This window comes from Cydia pomonella, chromosome 17 (genome assembly GCF_033807575.1).
Source record: "Cydia pomonella isolate Wapato2018A chromosome 17, ilCydPomo1, whole genome shotgun sequence".
In the NCBI taxonomy this organism is placed as follows: domain Eukaryota; kingdom Metazoa; phylum Arthropoda; class Insecta; order Lepidoptera; family Tortricidae; genus Cydia; species Cydia pomonella.
Window position 1 is genome coordinate 12,115,470 of NC_084719.1, and position 16,173 is coordinate 12,131,642.

General features: G+C 37.2%; 1 protein-coding gene across 3 annotated transcripts in view; it reads left to right on the forward strand.

Annotated features, from left to right (window-relative positions):
* The window catches only part of LOC133527141 (tyrosine-protein phosphatase non-receptor type 9-like), a 107,306-nt gene that overhangs the window by 78,685 nt on the left and 12,448 nt on the right, over positions 1–16,173 (forward strand). For all 3 annotated transcript variants that reach the window (XM_061864030.1, XM_061864031.1, XM_061864029.1), the window contains exons 5-8: positions 4,279–4,487; positions 7,070–7,182; positions 11,068–11,191; positions 13,776–13,852. In XM_061864030.1, coding sequence (XP_061720014.1) covers positions 4,279–4,487; positions 7,070–7,182; positions 11,068–11,191; positions 13,776–13,852 — 523 coding nt within the window. The remainder of the gene's footprint in view (positions 1–4,278; positions 4,488–7,069; positions 7,183–11,067; positions 11,192–13,775; positions 13,853–16,173) is intronic.

Here is a 16,173-nt window from a genome sequence, read left to right on the forward strand (position 1 = left end):
TCTAATTGTAGGGGACCATGAATGTCGTATTTTTTCTTGTTAACATTAAAATTTAAATTGACGTTAATCTCACAAATACTCGTACGAAACAGTTGCTTATAATTTACTGAATGCACAGGCTTGATCCTGCTTACGTCTCCTGAATCATTCTGTATCACCTTGTATATGCCCAAACATTCGTAGGTATTGCACCTTAACATTCTTAACCCTTTGGCTGCCGTTGTCCGGTATACAAGACAACGACAGTACGATTCACTCGCGCCGTCGTCTTGTATACAAGACAAAGTTTCAACCGCTTACTAAATGGTAAAATAATAGAAATTGGAAACTCTTTTGTACTCATGTCAACTTGTTGACCCTTTGTTTTTCATACATTTACTTTTTAAGCAGCTATATGACTCAATTGTTTCATAATAAAGGATTTAAAAATATGCTTATAATTTCTACGTTTTTCGGTGTCACTGTCGCCGTAGGCATGTATAAAAGACAGCTAGGGATGGGAAAGTTCAATCGATGTGCAATTTTTGTAAATAAATATGATTTCACGAATCTAGTTTTATTTAATCGTTCAAACATTTAATCGCCAATTATTGTCATTGTTGGTAACTACTCGTAGTAACTAGGTATAAGTATGTCGAGAAAGTTAGGCATAGTTATAGATAAAGTTTAGGCAGCTTCTTCAGTAAATGAGTCAGACAGGTAAATCGACCATTTCGGTTTTTTTGCCGAATAATTTTATATGTGAAATACCCGTGCGACGTCGGTTAATAGTTTCTTAATTCCAATATGAAAATATATATACATATTCGATAGAAGAGAGAGTTAGAACCGTTATTTATAGGTATGTAGTAATTGTAGTAAGATTTTGTGTTGTTCTAAAAATGTAATTAATAATAATACTGTTTTAAAAATGAGGTACCTACATAAATTGCACGGAGAAATTATAAATGAATTCTTTGATAAATTCTCCATGCACTTTTGCAGCTCAATGTACATACGTATATTTTATATTGAACAGAAAAATGTTTACTTGCATATTTTTTACTCATGCACACGTGTACATAAATACCACGCTTCGCTGTTACAACAGCGTGGTATTTCAATTCACACTTAGGAACAAAGGACGCGCCGCGCGCCGAGCGTTTACTATGCGACGGTTTATAACCCTTAAAATATAATTGTTTACTGGAACCGAACAGGACAGCTGGTTATTTTTGATAAGAAGTTACAATGGATGGTAAACGAACTCGTGATTGTTGGTTGATAATGATAAGCTGTTGCTGCTTTAAACAAAAGTTCGCATCATTGACTCACGTTTCTTTTTTAATTTCTGATTTAAATGACTGATTAAATATTACTGTTTTTTATTCTTTGAAATAATTCAATCCACCTGTTATTTTTCTCCGAAAACGCTCCGGTAAGTATGTAAATTTATCGACACACGATGCGCGTCTCTAATCTTACGTTTATAAAGTTTACGTACCGACAAGCGCTTATGCCGTTGACCCAGACGCTATTATTACTTAGCTCGCGCGTAAACAGTATTTGTCAGTCTGAACTAAAGACGAGCCATACGCGCCGTTGGCATGTATAAAAGACTACTCGTACAGACTAGTGCGGAGATATTACTTCATGAATCGATAATGTTTAGCGGTTGTTTTTCATGATAAAGTCCTTTATTTTCAACATTTACTTGTGTAGTAAATCTGTTTAGTTTAGAATTTTTGAGAGAAATCAAAGTTTGGAAATAAATAAGCCAAATTGAGAAGAATTCCACCATTCATTATAAATATCGATATCACTATTTGCAATACCTAAACTTTTTATTAGTTGTTTACTTAAAGTTTGCTCTGGCGTGTAAGTGAGCGTCTTGGCGGACAGGGTCCGGCGGCCAAAAGGTTAACTGCAACAAACTCATTCATTATTTGCAATAATTGGATACAATTGGTAATAAAATTCGATACAATTTATATATTAGTCTGTAACAGGCCACACCATGTAGGTTTTGCCGTGTAGGGTTTGGTATTTGTTTTTGAAACGAGTCGTTCTTGTTCGTTCGTGACACATGGCGGTCAACGGCAGTCACCCGAACGCCACTCGCGCGTAATGACAGGCTAATCAAGTTAGGGTGCCCGCCTTCAAGAGAATCATTCTGCCGCTAATTTCTCTCAATCTCATCAACAAGAATACCAACCGCGGGCTCTCCTGACATTGACATTCCCATTCAATTTCGACATTTATGTGGGTGTAATTAATTTGTACGCTCTGCGAGTGTTTCAAATGTGGCGATTGACATATCATATAGGTATACCTATTTTCCGCAACTATCAGTATACTAAAAGTTCAAAATGAATAAAAATTCGCATTGTTCGCATGAAATTGGCACATTGGTGAAATTTTAACCACCGTTCATAATCTGCTTAGTGACTGTATAGGTCATACTGAACAACTTTATCATGGGGCCAATGCCGAAATCGCGAAAAAAATTTGGCTGTCCCATAGAAATCAGCGGCATCACATCAACCGGAATGTATGAAACTTTTTTTTCTAAATTCTAAATTTTTTTCGCAATTTCGGCATTGGTCCCATTGTAAAATTTGGTCATACAAAACCTATAAAGTCATTACGTAGAGTATGAACGGTGGTTAAAATTTCATCCTTATTCAGGGCAGGCTCAACTGAGTATAGTACATATAGTACAAAATTAACATGACGGATAGACGCTTCCAGGAATCCAGCCTGTATCTTACCTAACAATTTATTGAAGACTAGGGCATTAATTAAAATAGCTTTTTGGGAACATCGTCGTGTTCCTAAATTTATGTGGGTTTATTAATTATTGCGCTAAATCTCGGATAAGTTATTTTAGTAAATCTGCCTTCAGCTTATAATGTCCCATTTATTAAATCTAGATATTTTGATATTGTAATGTTTTCTTTGTGTTTATGTTCACGTAAAAATTGTTATGATTAGTTACGTATTCAACTTTAATTATTTATTTATTTTAAGAGGAAAGAGGTCGGCCGATTCTCCATACAAACGTAGTCCCCATTTTTCTCTCTGGATGATGTATTTTGGAAAATATTTTTTACATAATTTGATGTATATTAACCATACCTATGCCCCTACATTTGACTTTTTTGATGAGATTTCATACAAAATTTTAAATGCTTCTAACTCCTATAATAATTAAAAAAATCGAAAAAAATCTAACGTAGGGCCATAGCTATTGGTTGATATAAGTACAACAAATTGTGTCAAAATGTTTTCAATAAAATTAATATCCAGAGAGGAAAATGAGAACTACGTTTGTATGAAAAGGCGATTGCGCGCGGATCCTCCAGTTTCATCTTAACTTAGCTGCCACTAGATAGGGCTAAAAAAATGCGAAACCCACCGTCGGTTTATTTATTGTCTTGACTTGGATATCGGAATCCCTCTCATCCATCAAAATCAGTCAATCGGCTATACACGGTTATTTTCCCATCCGTCAAGCCTGTGGCAGCCAAGACAGCCTGGTTTTTTCTCTTTTTATTTATTCATAGGTCGTAATTACTTAACACAACTAATCAAATGGAGAAGAGAAACGTGCTTTGTAGTTGTAACCTCTGCAGAACTGCAGCCAACTGATAATAGAACTGCCAGTGTTGAGTTTGTGGACATGCATATTTGAAATGCAAAAAAGCTCTGTGTCATACAGGCAGACAGAAGCCGATGTTAGTCTGTTTTTATACATTTTGGTATTGAACCGGTAAAAATTGGAATGACCGTTTTTTAAAGGCCTTCTAGCCTATTCGGTAAATATTGGTATTAGTGACCCTGCTTACGAAGCTGGATGTCATAGGTTTGAATCCCAGTAAGGGTGTTTTTTTTTTGCGTGATTACTATGTATTTACTATGAATATTTGTTCTAGAGTAACGGATGTTTTATATGTATTAAATTATTTATCTATATCTATCTACTACTATCTAGTTAATCTAGGTAAACCCTCAACACAAACCTTTATGAGCTTACGCGGGCGCTGATCTGTAACGTAATTTAATTTAGAAATATTGCATATGAATGTGATAAATTATGCCAGATGCTCTGCCAAAAATAGAGCACAATTTCAATTACTGAAGGTATCACTTTCCGTTTCATGCAAATGAGCTTACTCTGGGATTGGGTTGATCCGTGTAAGATTGTCCCACCTCTCCCTTAAGATTTATTTATGGATGTGTAACTGTGTACGAGCAAGGTACGAGCCGATTATGTAATAAATCAATTTTTTGTTGCAGGGTGGCTACCCAGCGAAGTTAAAGAAGGTGTTGATAGTGACGGCGCCGCTGTGGTTCAAGGCGCCCTTCCGCATCCTGCGGCTGTTCGTGCGCGAGAAGCTGCGCGAGCGCGTGCACACAGTCAGTGCGCCGCAGCTCGGCGCGCACGTGCCGCGCGCCAGCTTGCCGCGCCAGCTGGGCGGCCTGCTGGAGCCCGACCACGCCGCCTGGTGAGTCACGTGACCCTCCCTCATCCTGCACCGGTTCGTGAGCTCGTGCACATGCTGTTCGCAACGTACGACGTCAACGGGGATCAAGACCATACCAAAATTGTAGTGATTTGGCAAAAGGGGTCCACTTTGGCAGGCGTCATATCTGCCTACGGTCAATAAAAGAGGAACTCCTTATCATTCTGTACTAATTCCTTAAATTCTTAAGAAATGAAAAGCAGCCACCACAAAATATCGCCATTATTCTATTTACTAAGAAAGTAGCTGCAAACAAAAACGTATATCATGGTCTCACAACGAAACATACCTCGCTTTCTAAAAGGCACCCCAATTCCTATACTCAATTTTGACCTACATTCGCTGCACCTCTGAGTAAAAAGCTTTTTATTTTTACGCCCTCGTCTGACGTCCGTTAAGCCCTGTCACGGCCAGGCACGCAACTTCCTTCCTCGATTTTCCTACCAAATGCCAAATATAGTTTCACCAACGAGCCGATGGTCTGCTACCTACGGAAATGTGACATATATCTTGCTCTAACATAGTGATTCCTGACATTTCTTCATTTTCTAATTTCAATCTTATACAATAATGCCTACACAGGACGCAAAGTAAAACCCAATCAGACATTCATTTAGGCAAATACGATTAAAAAGGCTAAGATACATCCGCCGTACATGACCATAGGATACTTTACATGCAAAAATGAACACTCTCTTTTGGCAAACAAATTAAATCTGAATTTCGGATTCATGAATTCATTCTATAAGGTGAAATTAAGGAAAGCTTGTACAAGAGTGCGATTAACGAGTCTAAGTCGCAGGATAAAGTTACTACCTATTAATAATAAAAAAAATCTATAGGCGATTCTACGTTTACCTACCAACCCATTTATTTGCGTGAATATATAGGAATGTGTCAGAATCAGAACCTCATCGAATAGGTACTCCCTTTGTACCGATTTTCATTAATGAAACTCGATCGAAAGCACTGCACTGAATGGGATTCTCTTTATTGACACCGTCAATAACATTGCCTACCCTACATACGTGGGTAGTATGGCCCGGCAACAGTCGTGGTCGTGGGTGTCGGCATCTGGTGTACCTAAGACATGTGCATATTTCTTACAGTTTATTGTTTTTTCGTAATAAGAAATGCCATAAGTCATAATAATGATAATTAGAAAGTAATTTGACAAGATTATGGTGATTCTATATTATTATGTTCCATCATTGTATCTACCCGTGTTCTACAGAAAATAAATGAATTCTGAATTATGTACAAATGGAAAAACAAAATGCCGTTCTTGTTAGACTACCATTGATGATTCTTACTTAAATTTATCTACAACGAGGAGAGTAGTAGAGTGTAGGAATTAAACTGTCGCATGGAGTTTCTATTAGGATCTATTTAAACGAAAACTTCGAGATGAATATTTCGTACCGTTGCCAAAGTTTGAACAATTTTTATAGACCGTTATAATTATGTATCGCATAGTTGTTACACATAACCCCACGCGACTTTTCTTTACAGAAGCTCAAATTTTCTACTATGTTTTTTGAGCAAAAACTTGGAATAAATGGACTAAGGCAATAACGAAAGTGACACCTGTAGCATTTCTCTAACGTCCGCGTCCTTTCTTGAGCTGATTAATGACTGGTATCCTTACAGCTCTTACCTTTTGTTATAGCTTACTATTGTACTAGAGCACGGTACGACTTAATCTGTACCCCTAGTGTAACTTTGATCGACATCATAACGTGACGAACGCGTTTGCGTTAAGTCTCATTTTGTATAGGATTTTGAGGTTCCAAAACGTCCCGCTTGGCGCGCTCTTTCGAAATCCAATACAAAATGAGACTAAACGCAAACGCGTACGTCACGTTTTGAAATCGAATTTATTTACACTAGGGGTACTTTTCTTAGTCGAGAGACTTTAAACTACGAAAGTTTGAAATGAATGCAATAATTATTAGGAGTAATTACATCATTCTAACATACCTATACATATTACACCCTTTCGTAGTTGCACCGTCCTCGCGACGACGTAACGTCATTTAGCTACGATTCCTAGTTACGATGCTACGAGGCCTTTCTAGAATTGAAACCATTACATAATATATCAAAAATCTACCTATTTACTTTGCTTTAAAAGCATAGCCTTTAGGATAACACCATAATAGTTGGTAGGTTTTATTTTGGTACCTATTGAATTTTCGGTCCTGTATCCCCTTTCGAACACGCGAGTTCTAAGTTCCGGTACTGTGAAAGGCCGTGGCACAAAACGACTATTTGGTGAAAACTACTCGACCCGAGAGCTATATGTCATTTTGGACTAAATCGGCTTGTTGTACGAAACGAAATTGCCTTTGGGACGAGCACTCGAGCCTTTACTAACAGCCTCTCAGGATGCGATAGTAAAGCTAGGCCAGATAAATGTGCCGAGACTCCGAGAGTAGGTTTACGACCAGATAGCTGCTTTCATAAAGTACTTGACACTTAAACTTGAGATCAAGATCACTACAATATTTCCATATTTATCTTGTGTAGCTTAGGTTGTATACTTATGCTTGTTTATGTTGCAGGTTGGAACACTGTAAAAACTGCTACCTAAACAATCTGCAGAACGCAAAACTAGATGGCGTTATAGACGAATATGTAATCAGCAACCACATACCGCCCGTCAAGCCGCAAAATGGTGAGTCGCATTTATTAATAAATATGCATCTATATCGACGCGACCTTTACAGGCCAGCATTAGTCTCTCGAGTGATTGATTAATCCAAACCAATCAATTACCTAACCGACTCCCCTTTCAACGATGGAACGTGGCGATGCCCATGAAAGGTTTACTTATATTTAGAAAAACATGGATAATGTTGGTGATAAAAATAATTTTATGTCAAGCGGGTGTGCAAGGGCTAAGAGCGTGAAGAGCTGCGCGAGCGAGAAAAGTCTGAAGTGTATATGAAAATGTTAAGCCCCGCTGCGTTGTACGTTTGTGTAGCCGGGAAGCCGTTTATCTGGTGATTAAATCCTCTCGACATCCTCGAATATGTCAGAGTTCGCGAGGTAATGTGAAAGTGCTCGTGTAAAAGGGGTGTAATTTGGGCGAGTCGGTTGCACGTTACGCTATTTCTGGTGTCGGCAAAGCGGAATGACGCCGGGTAATGAAGCGACGCGGCTGCTGAGCCGTGAGAAGTGGCCATTCTTTTGTCTATCTCGTTAAGGGCAGTGGCCCGTTTTGCAGTGTGAGCCTGTAAGGGTAACAATAACATCCTTGGGCTGACCGATGTTTTTGATTGGCTTATAAAATTTAAATTTCCCTTCATTATTATTGTTAACGTAACGTTTAAAACGTAACATATTCCAACGTAAACCAGATAAAATGTATCTGGCGAATAATTTTTTAACTGTTAGGGGAATTGTTTTCTAACAAACCAATTAATTATATTGTGTTGTCCTGGTTGTCCTACTGATTTCCTAACTTTTGGTATTTGTCACAAGTCAAATGTACAGATGTATTGAATAATCCTTTCCCATCGTATTTTCTCGGAATCGTTCGTATTTGTCATGTTACTTCAATCAACCTCAGTACTTTTCAGAGACATGTCAGTCGCTTCGCTTGACAGACAGATGAAGTGTGCGAAAGGGAAGCCATGACGTATATGAACAAGCCATAAGTGCGAAAGAGGCAGACTACATATGAGAAAACGTAACCAATTTTGAGTTCGAAGGCGGCCGAGGCGGCCAAAATCATATTGCCGTATTTTTTAACGTGAAAAATATAAGAGAATCATAAAGAAAAATATATATTAAGTAATTTAGTGACGATGGTGTCCTGTTGTGTACCGGGTTGTAGTGTTTCAGGGCCAAAAAACTCAGGAAAATACTCATTTCACAGGTAATTTTGATATTCCTAGCGAAATTTTCGTAACGATATTTTATCAAATTAACAGCATAAAAAGTGTAAAAAGCCAATTTATACAGTTCATTATAAGTTTTTCTTCAATTGTGTGTTAATATTTCATCATATTAGTCAATAATTTAGAATATTTTGTGTAAAAACCTAAACTGTTACTTTACGGTAGGGCTTGACAAAATGTTCATATGACTGTATCGATAACTTGTCGGTATATTAGTAGGTATGGAATTAGTTGTTCACAAGATATCATTAAGATATTACCTTTATAACCGACTTAAAATAATAACGATTGTTATAATACCTTTTTTGAAGGTGCACATGTTTAGCGATACATTTAAACTTCACTTTCCAACACAGTACTTACATTTTAACCACTTTTTCACGGCTTTGCCGCCAACACAAGGAAACACAAGACAGCGTATACTTGTACACAGCGTATACACACCCAACCCAGCTTGTCGGCAGGAAAAGGCGCGAAATTCAAATTTTCTTTGGTAAGTCAACTCTTTGCGAACACATTTTCAAACAACTTCAACTTTATCATTTTCAACTTTTCAAACATATTTAAAAAAGTAGTCGATAAAGCAGTTAAACATCGATAGATTATTAATATGTTGTAACATGACATCACTATTTTTGTTCGCACATAGACAATTTACGCACACACTTACATTTCATTTTTGGTCACACTTTCGAAGTTTGACAGTCGTTCTATACTATCCTATTTCTATGGTACTTTTTGTATCGAGACTGACTGAAATATCAAGACCCGTTTGTGCGTTTCCGTGAAAATACGACGGGAAAGGATTATTCACAACATCTGTAAACTAAATACATAATATAAAACTATGTCACATAAATCAAAAATTGGGGAATAAGTAGGACAACCATGGACAACAATATTAATATACTGATTTATGCAGAAATTAATTGGTTTATTAGAAAACACAATTCCCGGTCTGTCGGACGGTCGACTCGAGAGATCTAAGTGTGGTGTGTCGAGAGAGTGTGTGTGTAGAAGTTCGAGAAGATCTATTTTATATCTGAAGGCCTTCTTCCTTTTATTCTGATTTGCCGGATAACCTCTAGAGCATAAAAGTAAATGGCGATGCTTAATCGTTTAGATAAGTTTGGAGTTTGGGGCGTTAAAACTTATTATTCAAAGTTAAGTAGACTAGGGAATTTTATGAATAATTAATTCAACAAACCTCAAAGATTGGTTATGTACCTACCTATCATGGTTTATCATGTAAATAAGCTGTAGATGCAGAAATTAGTCATTCAACTTTGGTTTGTCTGCGTAATATAAAGATTAATGAAATGTTGAGATTCCGCTTTCGGAAAGCTTGTTATTTTCTCTACAGGATGTTTATTTAGTCACCTGCAATCATTTTCGGGGTGAATATACAGGTCATACTGAGCAAATATTACCCCGAAATCGCGAAAAAAAATTACTCTCTCATAGAAAATGACAATTTCAGACAACCAAAATGTATGAAACAGCCAATATTTTTCGTGATTTTGGTCCCATAGTAAAAGTTGCTGAAAATGAAAGTGCGAGTGAAAATTATTGCAGGTGACTAAAATAAACACCCCGCTTTCGTACTCGATGTTTCATACCCCCCCACTCCCCCCGTGGACAGACCCCCTAGCGTGGAGTTCTGGTAAGATTATACCAGCGCGGCGGTCAGAGACGTGCTGGGACGCGCTGCTGCGTGCGAGGATCGCCACCGCCAGAAAGGCCATCTATGCTTGCTCTAACACGCTACTGTCGGCTGTCAGAGAGTGGGACGCCAGCCCGCTTCACGAGCGCTGGACGGCCTACATACCACAAGCATGTCGTAACGGGGTCCAGGTGACCCGAGACGCAGGCCCTATTTGACATGTTTTTTTTGTTTAATTAATTTATTTTGTAATTAGTTTAAATTTTATATGCAATTGTGTTTCTGGATAAAATTAATTTAATTCCTAAAAATTCAGGCCTTAGAATTTCTACAACTTAGCGCTCAAGTTTCCATCCGACTGGGCTATCTATTATAACTGTAACTAATATTCCACTCGAACTAGAAACGTCCCCACATGTACGCAAACTTAGTTCTCGGCCCGATAAGTTTACAAAGGCCTAAACTATGAGATTAGGCGCTAAACTATTGGTAATATTAAATAGAGATTGTGGCCCGAAGTTTCCAAGCCATCCGGTTTGATGGGACATTCAGCCTTAACTTGCTAATAGTTGAGGCAAGTTGTCACATATTTTGATAACTAACTATAATACACAGACACGTCTCATCAATAAGCCATGTTTGGGTAAATGTCTGACAGTAAAGACGCAGTGATCAGTTGAACTGGATTACAGGAGTCCGGTTTTTTCTGTCTTCATATACGGAGGCTTATTAAACAACGTCTTAGTATCTGAAATTGTTGAAAGTAAAACTTATTCTGAACAATAACTACATAGATGACATTTTTATATCGAATTTGACTGGGTGAGACGACAAAAGGAGTATTTCATCCTCCACAGATTTTGTAACTTTGGTGCCTTTTATTGAAAGGTCATGACACTTAACCTATACCGTTAGGGTGTTCTTATATTCCATTTTGCTTGTTAGGGTTTTGATTTAATAACAACGTAAATTGAACGTCATTTAATTGTTGTAGGTATAATCGAGCACGAGCAGCGTGACATGACCAGCGACCACGCGACAAGGATCGACGACGACTCCGCCATGCATATTAGCGACCGCGATACCCCGCCCTACACCTGCGACCCCAACCCCCTCAGGTATGTCATACTAAAGTCATAGTCATAGGTACGATCTCTCTGCTTCAGGAATTATTTTATATAGTGCGGTGAATTATTTTTAGGTATTTTAAATAGCTACTAAAGTGGTTTGGGTGACTTAAAGAGCAGCAAAAGAAGCCGCATACGGCGCGATATACTACAAGTATATTAGGTAGAAGAGTTACATGACGACGTCACGCGTGTTGCATTCGATAGTGCTTTTGTGTACATTTTATTTTATATATCCATGTGTTATCCATGAAATAGTGCCACTTGGTGCTAATATGCAATTTATGGATAGACGTCTCATGTAACGTATATAATCCCAGTGACCTGGGTCGAGCAATACATTAGCGCTAGGGAAGTGAATCGAGTGCATCTCCGGGGATGCCCGCTTTGATTATTCACCGGGCTGGTACCTGACCTAGCTGCCCGGCGGGGCATTGTTTGCGGCTCGGCAATTGAGGGCAAAAATTACATTGAAATACTAAGGCTGTGACTTTAAGGCTAGAGCAAAGAGTATAATAATATATGTGGGCTAGAGTGTTAAGTAATGTCGCTAACCAGTATGGTACCTCGGACCTCCTATTTATGAAATAAGTACCGATTAAATAGTATTTAAATAATTTTTCGATAAAATTATATTTTAATGCTGGTCGTGAAGATAACGTTACATGAAAATGACTAAGGTATGGTATCTAGTTTTATATCATTTGACGATATTTGACGTTCCTTATACAACATTTTTAGGGTTCCGCAACAAAAAGGTACTCAAGGAACCCTTATATTGCGACTCTGTCCGTCCGCCTGTCTGTCATATTGTTAATATCTCGAGAAGTACTTAAGCTATCGATTTGAAATTTGGAATAGTAATGAACAACGCTAACCCAGACATATTGGAAGTGTAATTTTTATTTATTTATTTTTTATTAATTATGGAAAATATCCGAAAGAGGGGGCAAATTTTCAAAGTCCAGTTACTAGCTCAAATGGGTTATTATTTGAAACAGCTTAAATTGAACATTACATAACAATTGTTATGTTTTTTATAGTGAAAAAATTGACTTATGAAGTAAAATGTGAAAAAAAATACCAAATGGGTTAGGGGGCGTCCATAAATTACGTGAGGCGTTCAAGGGGGGGGAGGGGGTTAAGCTTAATCTTACCAAATCTCACTCGGGGGGGAGGGGCGTTTTTAGCAAATATCACGTAATTTTTTTCTTAGTGGACAAAAGTGTAAATTTGCGTGGAAGTAAAGTTGAATCGGAATAAAAAATTTTTTAGAAAAAAATAGCAAATTTCACAAAATAGTGTTTGCCGTATCTGCCGGGACCCCGCAGAGCAGCACAGTAGCCCTTCGATTGTTTAACAGTTATCGACCAGCCGTATCGACACGTGTGACAAATGACGCAGCGTAAAGAGCCGAGTAATAGCGATGCTCGTACAAGTTTTGACCTGCTTCGTTTACCCGAGTAAATATTTCACTTAATAACCATTCTAGAGACGTTTTTAATGATTCAGAATGAACTTCCGAGAATATTATAATGCTTACGTTAAAAGACACGTCTACAAGACAAAAATATGCTGTCAAGAAGAAATGGTAAAATTATGGAATACAGCAAAACAAAAGTTCCCGATGAAGAGGATTTGGTTAAACTTGTTCAACATGAGGTTAATCAGCTTCTTAGAGAAGCAGAGGAAAGAAAGGCCCGAAATACTCTGGCGTTCCTCTTTATAGTAGGTTTAATATCTTCATAAATTTATATTATAAATTTGATTCTATGTGCAAAACATTTCAAGATCGCGGTGCAGATAAACTCAAGCACTTTCAATAGATGTGTAAGTTTTTTTATAAATTTCATATAAAAAAATTCTCAAAAAAGCCTCACGTAATTTATGGACGCCCCCTTATTTGGTATTTTCCCCCCTATCTCCGATCTTTACCAAGGAAAATTACATATATATATATTTTACATAATATATAACATTATCATAAAGATTACAGGAGAAATGAAAACAGTCCTCTATCTTGATAACTTTTTCTTTAATTAACAAAAAACATTTTATAGTTTAATCCGGTTTGCGGGTGTTTATTATACTTGAAATTCCTATGAGATTACACTAAAGACAAAGGTGTTTCTCTCTCAAATAAAACAAAAATTGTTTAAGTCGGTTCACATGATAAATAAATCCATGAAAAACTAACATTCATACAGATTGCGCAAATTATTTAGCCACTTTGCCCATAGATGGCGCTGTACACAATTATGCTTAGTATACCTTGGTCAAAAGTTTTTCGTAATTATAGTTGCACGAGGAAATTAAACGTTTTTACGGAACCCTCGGTGCGCGAGGAACGCTCAACGAATGTGACAGGAATTTTAATTTGCAATTGAAACGCAAACGCTGTGATGCAAAAATATGTTTCGACATATCGAACGTATCACGGAATCGAATGATTGCACAAAACAAACATCATGCTACTAGCCGCAAAGCTTTTATACACACAATTCGTTTGCCCCGATTTCGGCTGGTTTGGCGCTAAAATGAAAAAAAAAAAAAAATTGTATGTTTTGGTTTGCAGGCACACTCACGGCTACAATGGCGACATGAAGAGCAGGCATATAAACTCCGGCGATGAGGACGATTTAGATATAAGCAGTGAGTAACTATTCATTTGTATAATTATAAATAATAAAAAAACATAAACACATTGAAAAGTTAGGTTAAAGTCTTGTGTGCGGAAACAGAATAGTTATAGAATGTATTCATAATGTATTGGTTCCCTTCTATTCCACGCCTCATCTCTTTTCCCACAGACTAGCTCTTTAGCTAACGAGTTTTCCATTTTAACAATAGTAACAACCTCCACGAAGTTGAAAAAAAAAAAACACAAGTATTTTAGAATTTTACATTGACGTTTTACTTGGTGATGACATTTATTAACATAAGTAAATAAACATCCTTTCCTCTACTCATTATTCACTTGCTAATTTGTTTCCAAATGAAAAAATGTACAGAACCGAAATCTGCTGGTACGTTAATACAAATGTTGAATTAGCTATGTTAATTACGTAAATGATCTAATATTTGTGCATATAATTTTCATAACAAAATGCAATGGGTCAATGTTTTCGCAAGATCGCGCCAAAAGGTAACCCTAAATTTTATTTGAAAGTACACCATAAAACTCTTGAAATAAGTTTCGGTTATCAAAACAATAAATCTTTTTATGATTATTGTGAATTTCAAGTACCATTGCAGGAAGGTTACGACCGTTGCGCAAAAAACGATGACACAAAAACAATGTGCAATAATATGTTTTCTCATAAGTAAGTCGTATGATCATAATTGTAATTGTTCTTGGAGGATTTAAACACATTGTTTCTTTATTAAACTAGATTTTAATCGGCGTGTGGGTGGCTGATCTACTTTTAAGGTTTTACCAAACAGGATCTTCCTTATTGTCTTGCACAAGGTCTTGCAAGTCACCGTAAGATGCAATAAGTATCTATAATATTTCAGTCCTAGCAATATAAGAGTGGAAAAAGCTTATATTGCAAACTTTGCAATAATATCCTATTACCCATAAATTCAATGAAAAACTACTTTGGGCGTACTATTGAATAAAGTCGTAAACCAAATGGTAGAAGTTGTGTTTGAAAGCTGCAAATCTTTGCGTGTAGTATACACGATATGCCCCCGAGTGCACACCTGCACATGTAGTTACATGCAACAAATTCACAACTATAAGGCAAGATGCTCACAAGCGAAACTTTTTGGGAAGTTCAGTTCGGTTCTCCCTTTTGGTCTTGAGTTAGATACAATAGTGCGAGAAAGAAGGCAAACTATGTATTTCAGAGCAGTCGTCCTAACTAGTCCAACGGTTCACTTTTGCTGCACCCTAATCAACGAGAAGTGATATACCCTTAAACTAACTTTATAGATTTTCAATAATTATTAAATTGTTGAATAACTATTTGATTCTGCCGTTGACATTTCCGTTTGTTAGAAACGAGATTAACCCCGTTTGATCGTTAGATGATATTTTTAATAGTTACTGATAATGTTTCCATAATTACATATCTCGTGGAGCTGAGGCATGGCGGTTTTTGGCCATGCTAAAGGCATATCGTCTACGCAATCCGTCGGTACAAGGTCCGATGTCTTTTTGATTACGCAACGGCCTGTTCAGACTCGCCGGCATCGTTCCTACGACAGCTTCCCGGCGCTGATCAGCCGCGCGTGTAAGTCGCCATTATTTAAAAGGAGGCGCCTCGGAAGCGTGTTTCAGTCACAAGTACCCTTTTACTTTGTCAATTCATAAACATCCATTGTCTCCTGAATCAAAGGTACTTTCGATCCATTTCGTTTCGTCTTTGAACTTTCACTGTCTTGATTTCGAATTCTCAATCATTTTATTAAAGAGCTCGCTTTGATTTAATATCCGTTCGTAGAATAGAATTGCTAAACCGCTTTACCTTTTAGGTGAAAATTATTGTTGTTTTGTTCTCACCTTTACGCTTTTGAGCGCAAAAAACTTCCAGTGACTACTGAAATATCTATCAACTTCTACAAGTATTCGTTTTACCTTTATAGCTACTTGTAATATATATTTATTGATATTAAATAATATGATTATTTTGTAATATTTATTAATATCAACTTGAAGAAAAAGGCTGGATTTAAACGCTACAGGAATATTAGGTGTATATTTCCTCTGGAGTCTAGAGGAAATATTTGATGTGTTCGGCGCCGGGAGCTCAAAGGTTTCTAATTTCTAACTAATCGATCAGGTCTCAAAAGGCTAGTTGCTTGTTAGCCTTCCAGAAATAGCTACATCATTACAGTCAGCATAATTGCAACCTAAATTTAATGTACCTTGTTATTACACTGTGACCTTCCCTCGACCCGATATTACTATGGTGACCTATATCGAATTTGTTGTGTTAGTTGTATAGAAATCGATATTCAATTACGAC